Source organism: Ovis canadensis, chromosome 3 (assembly GCF_042477335.2).
Source record: "Ovis canadensis isolate MfBH-ARS-UI-01 breed Bighorn chromosome 3, ARS-UI_OviCan_v2, whole genome shotgun sequence".
NCBI classification, from domain to species: Eukaryota; Metazoa; Chordata; class Mammalia; order Artiodactyla; family Bovidae; genus Ovis; species Ovis canadensis.
In genome coordinates this window covers 170,631,915-170,645,837 of record NC_091247.1, presented here as the reverse complement: position 1 = coordinate 170,645,837, position 13,923 = coordinate 170,631,915, and the positions used below count along the sequence as shown (strand labels likewise).

Sequence of the window (13,923 nt, the reverse complement as noted above, 5' to 3'; positions counted from 1 at the left end):
CACATGACATACTGCTTAAAAAAAGATGATACCTATCATCTTAAACCTACAAAATAAACAACTGGGCTTTCCATGTAAGACAGAACCATTTCAAAATAAAAAGGAGCCTGAAATCTTCTCCTTATATTCATTTTTTCTTAACTGCTTAAAACAAGAAAAAGCTATTTGTTTTGCTCTAATCTTGAAAAATATGCTCCAAGTTAAAGAAAACATAAATTGGAGAATATTTCCTATCTTAAAAAAATGAGAAGAAATGAAACAATTTCGTACTGTGACAGAATCCTTGAATTTACACATTTGAGTGTGTATTACTGAAGCTAACGTTGTTTGGATAAGAATGCAAAATAAAAGTGCAAGTTAAAGCAAAATATGAAAACATGGATAGGCAGCATTAGAAATTGCCTCTATCCGGGAACTCATGTCAAAAGAAGAAAGTCAAGAATGAAATTGCTACTAAAGACATTAAGGTTTGGGAAAAAAGTCTGTTTTTATTTTAATTATAATAACTTTATTGCCTGAAACTGGAAGAAATATTCAATCCCTGTTTATCAGTTGAAATAGGATGGCATGCAGTTAGAAATATTTTTCTTTCACAAAGGAAACATTAAATTGACTGTTTTAAAAGCTACACTGAAGGAATCAATTGTTCTATTGTAATAAGAAATCTTTGAACCTTTCATTTCCTAGAATCTGGCTTTCAATAGATATTCTTCTCAGCATTAAACAGAATCTCAGAAATGCTCTTTATTAAATGAATGTTGTTTACCTCAGATAATTGTAAATGTGTATTCCTTTAGTACACAGAGTCAGTGTAAATAATGTGGATTGTGACACTGGACTGAACTTGGGAAATTATTTTTGTATTTATCAAGCAGTCATTTTGAATTTAATAGAATTTAAGCCTTTCAAGAACTGTCTAATTTTAATATTATAAGAGGATCTCTTATCTTGTACCTGTAAATTGTCAAAGCAGTTACAGAAGCCCTTGGGACTGTGTGCTGTGCTTAGTCGCTCAGTAGTGTCCAACTCTTTGCAACCCCTTGGTCGGTAGCCCACCAGGCTTCTCTGTCCGTGGGGATTCTCTAGGCAAGAATACTGGAGTGGGTTGCCATGCCCTCCTCCGGGGGAATCTTCCCAACCCAGGGATTGAACCCAGGTTTCCTGCATTGCAGGCAGATTCTTTACCAGCTGAGCTACCAGGGAAGTCTCCCTGGGACTGTAATAGTAGTTAAAAACAATGACTATTTTACTTTTACCAAGCAAGAATTTATTTGAGGAATTAGGAGGAAAATAATGTTGTCAAGTAGTTTAGAATGCTTGTTTAGAATGTTGTAATTTAAGGTTAGGTTAGTGTGTGTGCCTAGTTGCTTAGCTGTGTTGACTCTTTGTGACTCCATGGACTGTAGCCTGCCAGGCTCCTCTGTATATGGGATTCCCCAGGAAGGATACTGGAGTGGGTTGCCACTTCCTCTCCAGAAGATCTTCCTGACCCAGACATGGAAGCTGGGTCTCCTGCATTGCAGCAAGATTCTATACCATTTGAGCCACCAGGGAAGCCCCTATAAAATAGACTAAACATTTGTGAATCTACCTCTGACAAAATACTCTGGCAGTTTATATAGCTCATCACAATTTATTGATATTTGCCTATATATTTCACCTTTAAAATAGACTAACTTTATATTTCTAAAATCTCACTGAGTATAAATTTTACTTAGAATATAAACACATTTAGAAAAAAGGATCCATTGAAGAGGATAGAAAACAAAGGAGGTAAAAGAAGGAAGACAAAAATTTTAGTTGCATTGTATTCATTTATAATTATTTGAGATGTTTGCATATTAAGCCCAGAATTGGAATATAGAAATATAATAGGGATAAAATAGTTTCAGATATGATATCATATTATTCTTAAGGAAAATACTTTCATTCTCTAGAAACAATTGATGATACAATTTTGTGGTGATGAATGTAAGATGTAAGGATGATTTTGAAGAAGATGAAAAAATAAAAAAACAAAATGGTTAACAGAATTTCAAGTTGTCATGTATTGAACCAGAAAGAAATGAGGTTAGAGGTGAATAAATAAGAAGTGGCTCCCAGGGTGACAGGGGGAGACACATGGAGCAGTGATGCACCAGGCATGTCTAGATAATCTTTTATTTATTTTTTATTTAAATTTATTTATTTTCCTTATTCTAGAACCTTGCTCATTACTGCAGATATTTAGTAAAGTGTGCTATATAACACACTCCATGCAGAATGATATACTTTGTATCTGCTTGAGTGAATATCGGGAAAAAGAGCACAACCAGAGTGAGTAAGATGAAAGTAAATTAAAATCTTCAGGTAGAGTGGGAAAAGCAGAACTAAAAGTGGTTGTGAGAATTTAAATATTGAAGCTTATAGAGGTTTGGTAAAAGTAATTCCCACTTTATATAAGCTAGGGATATTTAGGTCAAGTTACGTTAATTTTTAAAGGTGAAAATTTCACTTCAGGTGAAATCTGACTTCCAGAATTATAAAGTTTACCTTAAACTGTAATAAACACAAAAAGAGATGTTTGGCAGAGTAGAATTAATTATCTTTCTTTAAAATGAAGATAATGACATTTAACCTTTCTTAAGTAAATGGCTTTCTGAAGATCTTTGGAGGCTCTGTGTAGCTTTAGAATCTGTGACCCAAAAAGATGGTTCCATCACTTTGTATTTTCATCCATATAACCATAAATTATTCTTTTAATAAAGAAAGAAGAAAGTTATGTAAATAATTTAATGTATACTAAATAGATTGGAAACTTTGAAAATACAGAAAATATAAGTTAAGATACGATTTTTTTCTCTTTGTTTCTATTTTTATATGATTATCAATGTACTGTGTTTTCCTTTGGGAACACATGAATTTATGACACTTGAGAAAACAAACCAAAAAACCTCACAAATTGCACTCAGTGAAATTTTGAGTAAAAATTATACGAGTACATTTTTATAGGCTGTTATTCCTTTTTGATTCTTCTTTCTTCTTTTTTAAAATAGAAGTCAGCGATGAGAAACCACACAACAGTAACAACCTTTATTCTTCTTGGACTAAGCAATGATCCACAATTACAGGTGGTTATTTTTCTTCTCCTTTTTTTCACTTACTTATTGAGCGTCACTGGAAATCTAATCATCATCACCCTTACCCTGCTATATTCACACCTCAAGACACCCATGTATTTCTTTCTTCGAAATTTCTCATTTTTAGAAATCTCATTCACAACTGTCTGCATCCCCAAATTTCTTGTCAGTATGGCAACAGGTGATAAGACCATTTCTTACAACAATTGTGCAGCACAGCTGTTTTTTACTATTCTCTTGGGTGCAACCGAATTTTTTCTTCTGGCTGCCATGTCCTATGACCGCTACGTGGCCATCTGCAAACCCCTGCATTACATGACCATCATGAGTGACAGAGTGTGCAACTTACTGGTCTTTGCATCATGGTTGGCTGGTTTCATAATAATTTTTCCACCACTCCTCGTGGGTCTCCAGCTTGATTTCTGTGCAGCCAACATTGTAGATCATTTCTTCTGTGATGTATCTCCTATATTACAACTCTCTTGCACAGACACAGATAAAGTAGAAATAATGATGCTTCTCTCAGCCATTCTAACTCTCCTGGTTACTCTGGTGTTAGTGATTCTCTCCTACACAAACATCATTAGGACTATTCTGAAGATACCTTCTTCTCAAAAGAGGAGGAAAGCCTTTTCTACATGTTCTTCTCACATGGTGGTTGTGTCCATTTCTTATGGAAGTTGCATCTTCATGTATGTGAAACCCTCTGCCAAGCAAAGAGTGTCTTTAAATAAAGGGATAGCTCTGCTCAGTACTTCTGTTGCCCCCATGTTGAATCCTTTTATTTATACACTGAGAAACAGACAAGTGAAATATGCTTTTAAGCTCATGATCAAAAATATTGAGGCTTTCTCAATGAAGTGAACAACATTAGTGACATTCTTGAGTTTTTAAGTAAAATAAATCAAGAAGTGTGAAGTGTGTTGTACATCTCTTCTATGTTTGTGTTCTACATAATATTACTATCTTACATGACTTACAATGTTCATTGTGACTTGCCTAAAAATCCCAGTCTAACTTTCACTTCTATTTTCTCCTCATGCTAAGATCACATATACATCTCTTATATGTGATCATATTCATTTGCCTTTTGATTTGGTGACTCTGTTGATTTCCTTTAAAAATTGCCTCAGAGGAAGACAAAGTGGGACTTCAATTTTCCTTGTTCCTTTCCACCATTCAGAAATTTAGAGATTCAGTTCGGTGTATATTCTATGCAGAGTTTAGTACCCCACCTAGATTTGATCACCTAATCAGCTTTTCTGTAGTGGATTCCAAGTTTGAATTCTGAATAGAAATTTGGAACAAACCAATTTAATGCGTTTCTTAAACTACACACATTGATGGTTTCAAATTTTCAACCAGGCTTGGACTTCTGGTATATTTTTAGAAACAGATTGAAGAAACTCTAGAGATGTTAAGGCATTCCTGCCTTGCAATAACCAGATAAATTATTGCTAACATTAACTAATTGCTTACAATGGCCAGGTTTATGAAATGTACTAGCCTGCATCTTGAAAACAGCATAAGACAGGCATTATCATACTCACTTATGAGTAACAATCTTTAGCCTATTTAAAGCTTAAATAACTCGCTGGATTAGAATAATTAATACCGTGAAAGTGACCACAGTACCCAGGTTCAATGATTCCCTATTAAAATAGATCAATTTTCATTCCAGTCCCAAACAAGGGCAATGCCAAAGAGTGTTTAAATTACTACACAACCGCACTCATTTCACATCCTAGCATGTAATGCTCAAAACCCTTCAAGCTAGGTTTTAACAGTATGTGAACTGAGAAGTTACATATGTACAGGCTGGATTTAGAAAAGGCAGAGGAACCAGGGATCAAATTGCCAACAGCCATTGGATCGTAGAAAAAGCAATGGAATTTCAGAAAGACATCTGCTTCATTGAATATGCTAAAGCCTTTGACTGTGTGGATCACAACAAACTGTGGAAAATTCTGAAAAGAGATGGGAATAGCAGGCCACCTTACCTGCCTCCTGAGAAACCTGTACGCAGGTCAAGAAGCAATAGTTAGAACTGGGCGTGGAGAAAACAACTGGTTCAAAATTGGGAAAGGAGTACATCAAGGCTGTATATTGTCACCCTTCTTATTTAACTAATATGCAGAGTTCATCATGAGAATGATGGGCTGAATGAAGCACGAGCTGAAATCAAGATTGCCAGGAGAAATATCAATAACCTCAGATATGCAGATAACATCATTCTTATGGCAGAAAGTGAAGAAGAACTAAAGAGCCTCTTGATGAAGGTAAAAGAAGAGAGTGAAAAAGCTGGCTTAAAACTCACCATTCAAAACACTAATATAAAGTCATTGGGTCCAATCACTTCATGGCAAATAGATGGGGGAAACAATGGAAACAGTGAGACTTTATTTTCTTGGGCTCCAAAATCATTGAGAATGATGACTGCAGCCATGAAATTAAAAGACGCTTGTTCCTTGGAAGAAAAGCTATGAAAACCCAGACAGCGTATTAAAAAGCAGAGACATCACTTTGCTGACAAAGGTGCATATAGTCAAAGCTATGGTTTTACCAGTAGCATGTACAGATGTGGGAGTTGGACCATAAAGAATGCTGAGCACTAAAGAACTGATGTTTTCAAACTGTGTAGTGGAGAAGACTCTTGAGAGTCCCTTTGACAGCAAGATTAAACCAGTCAATCTTAAAGGAAGTCAACCTTGAATATTCTTTGGAAGGACTGATGCTGAAGCTAAAGTTCCAATACTTTGGCCACTTGATGCCAAGCATTGGAAAAGACCCTGATGCTGGGAAAGATTGAGGGCACGGGGAGAAAGGGGTGGCAGAGGATGAGTTGGTTGGATGGCATCATCAACTCAATGGACATGAGTTTGAGCAAACTCCAGGAGATAGTGAAGGACAAGGAAACCTGGCATGTTGCAATCCATGGGGTCATGAAGAGTTGAACATGACTGAGCAATTGAATGACAAAATCAAAATATCCATATTTTTCACAGAACTAAGATAAATACTCTTAATGTTTATATGGACCCAAAACAGACCCATAATTGCAAAATGATCCTGAGAAAGAGATCAAAGCTGGAAGTATAACTCTTCCATATTTCAGACTATACTTCAAAGCCACAGTAATGAAAACAATGTGCTATGGACGCAAAAACAGACACATAGATCAATGGAACAGAATAAAGAGCCCAGAAATACACTAACTCATCTATGGGCAATTAGTTTACAACAAAGGAAGGAAGAGGGCTTCTCAGATAACACTGGTGGTAAAAGACTTGCTTGCCAGTGCAGGAGACATAAAAGATGCGGATTCTATCCTGGGGTTGGGAAGTTCCCTTGGAGGAGGGCATGACAACCCACTCCAGTATTCTTGCCTGGAGAATTCCATGGGCAGAGGAGCCTGGTGGACTACAGCCCATGGAGTCACAAAGAGTTGGATGTGACTGAAGTGACTTAGACTGTAGGCATGCATGCACAAAGGAAGGAAGAAGGTACAATGGAGAAATGACCATCTCTTCATTAAGTTTTGAATATCCATTCATCCATGATGGTCATAACTTGGTGGTGGTAAAGTATGCTGTAGTAAACATGGGGTTCCTTATATCTTTTTGAATGAGTTAATTTTCTTCAGATAAATGCCAAGAAGTGGAATTTCTAGATCATATAGTAGTTCCATTTTTAATTTCTTTGTGAACTTTATAGTATTTCCCATAGTGGCTACATCATTTACATTCCCACTAATAAGTCACAATTGTTCTTTTTCCATATCACTTGTTATTTGTTGTCTTTTTTATAATAGTCACTCTCAAATGTGTGAATTGATATCTCATTGCAGTGTTAGTTTGCATTTCTCCAGTGATTACAATTTTGAGTTATCTTTTCATGTGTCAGTTGTCCATCTGCATGCCTTTAAAAAAATGTCTATTCAGCATTTCCACATATTTTTGCCAATATTTCAAGTTAGGGATCAGTTGGTTGCATCTACACTATTTTGGTTCTAGATACTAATCTGTGGCAAGTGTTCAGCTCTTTGGAGAAACTGCAATTTGACCACATTTATTGGGCAAACTGATGAGCAAAAGTCAGATTTCATCTCTCTCATCTCTTCCTGATCCCTGGGACCTAGTTTAAGGATGTAGTCACTGAATCCAACTCTTTCCAGAAAGGAGTTACCTCCTTTCATTTCTTCCTGGTAGTGATCAGAATAAGGGGTTTGGGGATAGAGAGATATACACATCTACTTGGAAAACCCAAGATTCCATCTAGATTATTCTTGGGAATGACATTTTACTTTCCCCTAACTACATCCCCTAATCAATCTGGTTGGCACACCATCATCACAAGGGAGGACCTTACGGATTTGCACTTAATTCTGGTCCAGTTCAGTTCAATTCAGTTGCTCAGTCATGTCTGACTGTTTGCAACCCCATGGACTACAGCACGTCGGGCCTCCCTGTCCATCACCAACTCCCGGAGTTCACTCAATCTCACGTCCATTGAGTCAGTAATGCCATCCAATCATCTCACCCTCTGTCGTCCCCTTCTTCTCCTGCCTTCAGTCTTTCCCAGCGTCACGATCTTTCAAATGAGTCAGTTCTTCAGATCAGATGGCCAAAGTATTGGAGTTTCAGTTTCAGTATCTGTCTTTCCAATGAATATTCAGGACTGATCTCCTTTAGGATGAACTGGTTGGATCTCCGTGTAGTCAAAGGGACTCTCAAGAGTCTTCTCCAACACCACAGTTCAAAAGCATCAATTCTTCAGTGCTCAGCCTTCTTTATAGTCCAACTCTCACATCCATACATGACTACTGGAAAAACCATAACTTTGACTTGACAGACTTTGTTGGCAAAGTAATGTCTCTGCTTTTTAATATGCTGTCTAGGTTGGTCATAACTTCCAAGGAGCAAGTGTCTTTTAATTTCATGACTGCAGTCACCATCTGCAGTGATTTTGGAGCCCCCCAAAATGAAGTCTGACACTGTTTCTACTATTTCCCCATCTATTTACCATGAAGTGATGGGACCAGATGCCATGATCTTAGTTTTTTGAATGTTGAGTTTTAAGCCAGTTTTTTCACTCTCCTGTTTCACTTTCATCAAGAGGCTCTTTAGTTCTTCACTTTCTGCCATTAGGGTGGTGTCATCTGCATATCTGAGGCTATTGATATTTTTCCCACAGTCTTGAATCCAGCTTGTGCTTCATCCAGCCCAGGTTTTTTCATGATGTACTCTGCATGTAAGTTAAATAAGCAGGGTGACAATATACAGCCTTGACATGCTTCTTTCCCTATTTGGAACTGGTCTGTTGCATGTCCAGTTCTGCCTATGCTTCCTGACCTCCATCAGATTTCTCAAGAGGCAGGTTAAGTGGTCTGGTATTCCCATCTCTCTCAGAATTTTCCACAGTTTGTTGTGATCCACACAATCAAAGGCTTTGGCATAGTCAATAAAGCAGAAGTAGATGCTTTTCTGGAACACTATTTCTTTTTTGATGATCCAGTGGATGTTTGCAATTTGATCTCTAGTTCCTCTACCTTTTCTAAATCCAGCTTAAATATCTGGAATTTCACAGTTCATGTATTGCTGAAGCCTAGCTTGGAGAATTTTGAGCATTAATTTACTAATGTGTGAGATCAGTGCAATTTTGTGGTAGTTTGAGCATTCTTTGGCATTGCCTTTCTTTGGGATTGGAATGAAAACTGAGCTTTTCCAATTCTGGTTGTTTCATTAAAAGGGGCTTGTCATTCAGTCACTTGACCCTTCTAAAAAAAGACTGACTGTGAGTAAGTGATGTTGGAAACACTGATGAAACTATACTAACTGAAAAGGGGCACCACTTTTTCTGGAATTGCAGGGACAGAATAACCTAGCATTTAGTGAGAAAATACCTTCAGTTAAGTTCAGTTCAGTCACGCAGTTGTGTCTAATTCTTTGCGACCCCATGAATCGCAGCACGCTAGGCTTCCCTGTCCATCACCAACTCCTGGAGTTCACCCAAACTCACATCCATCGAGTCAGTGATGCCATTCAGCCATTTCATCCTCTGTCGTCCCTTTCTCCTCCTACCCCTATTCCTCCAAGCATCAGAGTCTGTTCCAATGAGTCAACTGTTCGCATGAGGTGGCCAAAGTATTGGAGTTTCAGCTTTAGCATCAGTCCTTCCAAAGAACACCCAGGACTGATCTCCTTTAGAATGGACTTGTTGGATCTCCTTGCCATTCAAGGGATTCTCAGGAGTCTTTTCCAATACAACACTTCAAAAGCATCAATTCTTCAGCGCTCAGCTTTCTTCACAGTCCAACTCTCGCATCCATACATGACTACTGGAAAAACCGTAGCCTTGACTAGACGGACCTTTGTTGGCAAAGTAATGTCTCTGCTTTTGAATACCTTAGACCTTAGCAAGCATGAATTGGGACACACATTTATGATCTTTGTCAGTAAGAACTATCCCTGGAGCCTCCCTCCAGAAGAAAAACACTCCATTGCAGATCTCTTGAACTGTTGCAAGCAACTTAAGTTGACATGAAAGTTGGTTCTTCAATCCTCACTCAGAAAGGTTATCAAGATAAAAGACACAATAGGGGAGGTCACTAGCAGCAACCCCCCCATCGTAAGGCAAAATACTCCTTGATGCTTTTCCCACCTCTACTCTCAGCCAGTGAGTAAGGGTGAAAAATACCACATGTTGGGTGGCATGAACAGATTGGATTGATTTAGGATTAAATTGGATTAAATCAAATAGAACAGACTGAATTAAAACATTCCATCCAAAACCAAGTTACAGAATGGGAACCCTGAAGCCTTACCAGCCAGGTGGAAGGCTATGCTGGTAAAATAAGATTTTAATCTGGGTGCCTCTTGCAGCAACATTGTAAACATTTTCTAAGAAACCTCATGCACACTTGGGTTTGTATCTCTTGTGTGAAGACTGAGCATTGGGCTGACTTTTTTTAACTTTCTTTTTTTAATATAAATTTATTTATTTTAATTGAATGTTAATTACTTTACAATATTGTATTGGTTTTGTCATATATCAACATGAATCCGCCATAAGTATACACGTGTTCCCCATCCTGAACCCCCCCTCCCTCCTCCCCTGTACCATCCCTCTGGGTCAGTGCTGACTCTTCTGAAATATTTGTGACTTGCACCTTAGGAGTGAGAGAAAAGTCCTCCAGTTTAATTAGAGAGCTCAACAGAATGATGTACTTAGGAGAAATTTCAACAGAAGTAAAAATGCTTTATAAATAAGAGGTGGGTTTACTTGTATATATGTCTATACCTCTTGTGGGAAGTCTTGACCTGGACTGCCTTCTCAAGAATGTTTTACAGCTTTTGCAGCTTTTTCATTTCCTTCAGAAAATTAAAGACACTCTCTTCTAATTGGACAAATTTAGGCAGATTTTCCCTTTAAAAAGTTGAGAATTAACTAACTTTGGGGTTCCTCTAAGGTTATTATTGATAAGGGAGCATATTGTAAACAACATCCACTAGGGGTTCTCATGGAATTTAGAGGAAAAGGGGAAATGTGAGAACAGGAAGCTCATGCTTTCACCTATGTAGTGAATAATAAAATTTCTGTCTCTGTGACAGTAGGCTGTGTTGTTTTGTCAATATTTGTGAAGTGGTGATGGGCTAACCTGTTTGCCTCTTAAGTGGAATAAAACTTCATACCATTCTTAAGTTTGTATGATATTCTAGATTTGGTAGAGTATGAGAAAGATAAATATCACAGTAACTTAAAAATTGTTTATTTTTATCTCATTTAAATATTCAGGCTGGTATGCTGAAAACTCTTCATTAAGTCTTTGTGTTTCTATGCTGACGTAGCCTATGATCGGCTCAGGAACCTGAGTGTGTTCTGTCTTGTTGATTCACCATTCCTACTGAGATTTCGAATACTCATGGCTCAGAATACTTCCATCCCAACCGCATTATAACAGTGGGGGTGGGGGGAGAGAAAGAGGAGAACAAACCCCTTCTATCAAAGGATATGCCTGAAAGTTGCACAAAGTATCTTCGTTTACATCTTTTGAACAGAATTTAGTCAAATGACCACAACAAGTTGCAAGAAAGGCTAGCTACATGTACACATAGATGAACATTCTATTTATAGTGAAGAAATAGAGAATGCTCAGTTATTGTGAACTATTAATTTGCGTTCTACTAGACAATACCACAGACACTATTTAGAAAACAAAAAAGAGCAACTTTTATTTGGGCATGCCTGAATTGTTAATAATTATGCATTTAGCCTAAGATACAATGTTTTCTATAACAAGCTATGTTCTCCATCTAATGTTCTTAGTATTTATTACTAATTAAAATAAAATAATCTTTTTTCTTTCTCCTTTCAAATCTTTATCTTTGTATCTGGGATTTCAAAACATGAATGCATAGAAGGGCAATAATATATTAAACAAATTATACTTAATTCTTTGGAAATACATTAAAAGCAGTTATATCTATATATACATTAAATTATTTAGTGCCTAGAGGGAACACTTTCTAATATACAAATTTGTTGTCCATTGGGATATAGTGTTCATGAAACTAATCCTCCTGAGAATTCTCCATCATCTTTAGATATTTTCCTTCGGGGCACAGAAGGCATAAACACTACATGTGGTCAAGAGTTTATTAATTTGTATGGCACTCTGGGTAGTACATAGAAAAGTATTCAGTATATAATGGGGATTTTAAAGTAGTAGCCTAAAAACTGTGTTAAAAGTTCTAATCAATTTGTTTCGAACTTTGCAATATATGTAACAAACTATAATCACAGATTGTGAAGTGGAGTGAAATGCATTTGGAGAGGAATGAAATATCAGTATGCTGTTCAGCATGATGATGAAAACTAAATATTGAGGCAAAGATATTTCACATGAATGAATATCTATATATATCTTCTGTAAAGAAGATGTTGGATTTTTAAATGTTTTTGGCAGAATGATTTAAGACTCAACATATGAAAAGAATTGGTATGTCTTAAAATGTAAAGATAATATTTTCTTTTATATACATATGTGTGTATAGGTATATACACATTAGTTCTATTTTACCTTTTAAATTTTGATTTAGGAAAAAAACAGTGAAAGAAGTATAATGCAACATAACAAAAATGTAGTCTTGAAATTCCTTTTTTTTATATATATTTATTTAGTTTTTTATTTTTAAAATTTCAAAATCTTTAATTCTTACATGCGTTCCCAAACATGAACCCCCCTCCCACCTCCCACCCCATAACATCTCTCTGGGTCATCCCCATGCACCAGCCCCAAGCATGCTGCATCATGCGTCAGACATAGACTGGCCATTCAATTCTTACATGATAGTATACATGTTAGAATGCCATTCTCCCAAATCATCCCACCCTCTCCCTCTCCCTCTGAGTCCAAAAGTCCATTATACACATCTGTGTCTTTTTTCCTGTCTTGCATACAGGGTCGTCATTGCCATCTTCCTAAATTCCATATATATGTGTTAGTATACTGTATTGGTGTTTTTCTTTCTGGCTTACTTCACTCTGTATAATTGGCTCCAGTTTCATCCATCTCATCAGAACTGATTCAAATGAATTCTTTTTTAAGGCTGAGTAATACTCCATTGTGTATATGTACCACAGCTTTCTTATCCAGTCATCTGCTGATGGACATCTAGGTTGTTTCCATGTCCTGGCTATTATAAACAGTGCTGCGATGAACATTGGGGTACATGTGTCTCTTTCCATTCTGGTTTCCTTGGTGTGTATTTCCTTGGGATTGCAGGGTCATAAGGTAGTTCTATTTGCAATATTTTAAGGAATCTCCACACTGTTCTCCATAGTGGCTGTACTAGTTTGCATTCCCACCAACAGTGTAGGAGGGTTCCCTTTTCTCCACATCCTCTCCAGCATTTATTGCTTGCAGATTTTGGATCGCAGCCATTCTGACTGGTGTGAGGTGGTACCTCATTGTGGTTTTGATTTGCATTTCTCTAATAATGAGTGATGTTGAGCATCTTTTCATGTGTTTGTTAGCCATCCGTATGTCTTCTTTGGAGAAATGTCTATTTAGTTCTTTGGCCCACTTTTTGATTGGGTCGTTTATTTTTCTGGAATTGAGCTGCAGAAGTTGCTTGTATATTTTTGAGATTAGTTGTTTGTCAGTTGCTTCATTTGCTATTATTTTCTCCCATTCATAAGGCTGTCTTTTCACCTTGCTTATATTTTCCTTTGTGGTGCAGAAGCTTTTATTTTTTATTTTTATTTTTTTTTAAATTTTAATATCTTTAATTCTTACATGCGTTCCCAAACATGAACCCTCCTCCCACCTCCCTCCCCATAACATCTCTCTGGGTCATCCGCATGCACCAGCCCCAAGCATGCGGCAACCTGCGTCAGACATAGACTGGCCATTCAATTCTTACATGATAGTATACATGTTAGAATGTCATTCTCCCAAATCATCCCACCCTCTCCCTCTCCCTCTGAGTCCAAAGGACCGTTATACACATCTGTGTCTTTTTTCCTGTCTTGCATACAGGGTCGTCATTGCCATCTTCCTAAATTCCATATATATGTGTTAGTATACTGTATTGGTGTTTTTCTTTCTGGCTGGCTTCACTCTGTATAATCGGCTCCAGTTTCATCCATCTCATCAGAACTGATTCAAATGAATTCTTTTTTACGGCTGAGTAATACTCCATTGTTTATATGTACCACAGCTTTCTTATCCATTCATCTGCTGATGGACATCTAGGTTGTTTCCATGTCCTGGCTATTATAAACAGTGCTGCAATGAACATTG

General features: G+C 37.1%; 1 protein-coding gene across 1 annotated transcript; it reads left to right on the top strand.

Moving 5' to 3' along the window:
* Nucleotides 1–3,044: 3,044 nt before the first annotated feature.
* LOC138438291 (olfactory receptor 6C74) lies at nt 3,045–3,983 on the top strand. The gene has a single exon (XM_069586463.1). It carries the CDS (start codon nt 3,045–3,047, stop codon nt 3,981–3,983), a length of 939 nt encoding a protein of 312 aa, XP_069442564.1.
* The last annotated feature ends 9,940 nt before the right edge of the window (nt 3,984–13,923 follow it).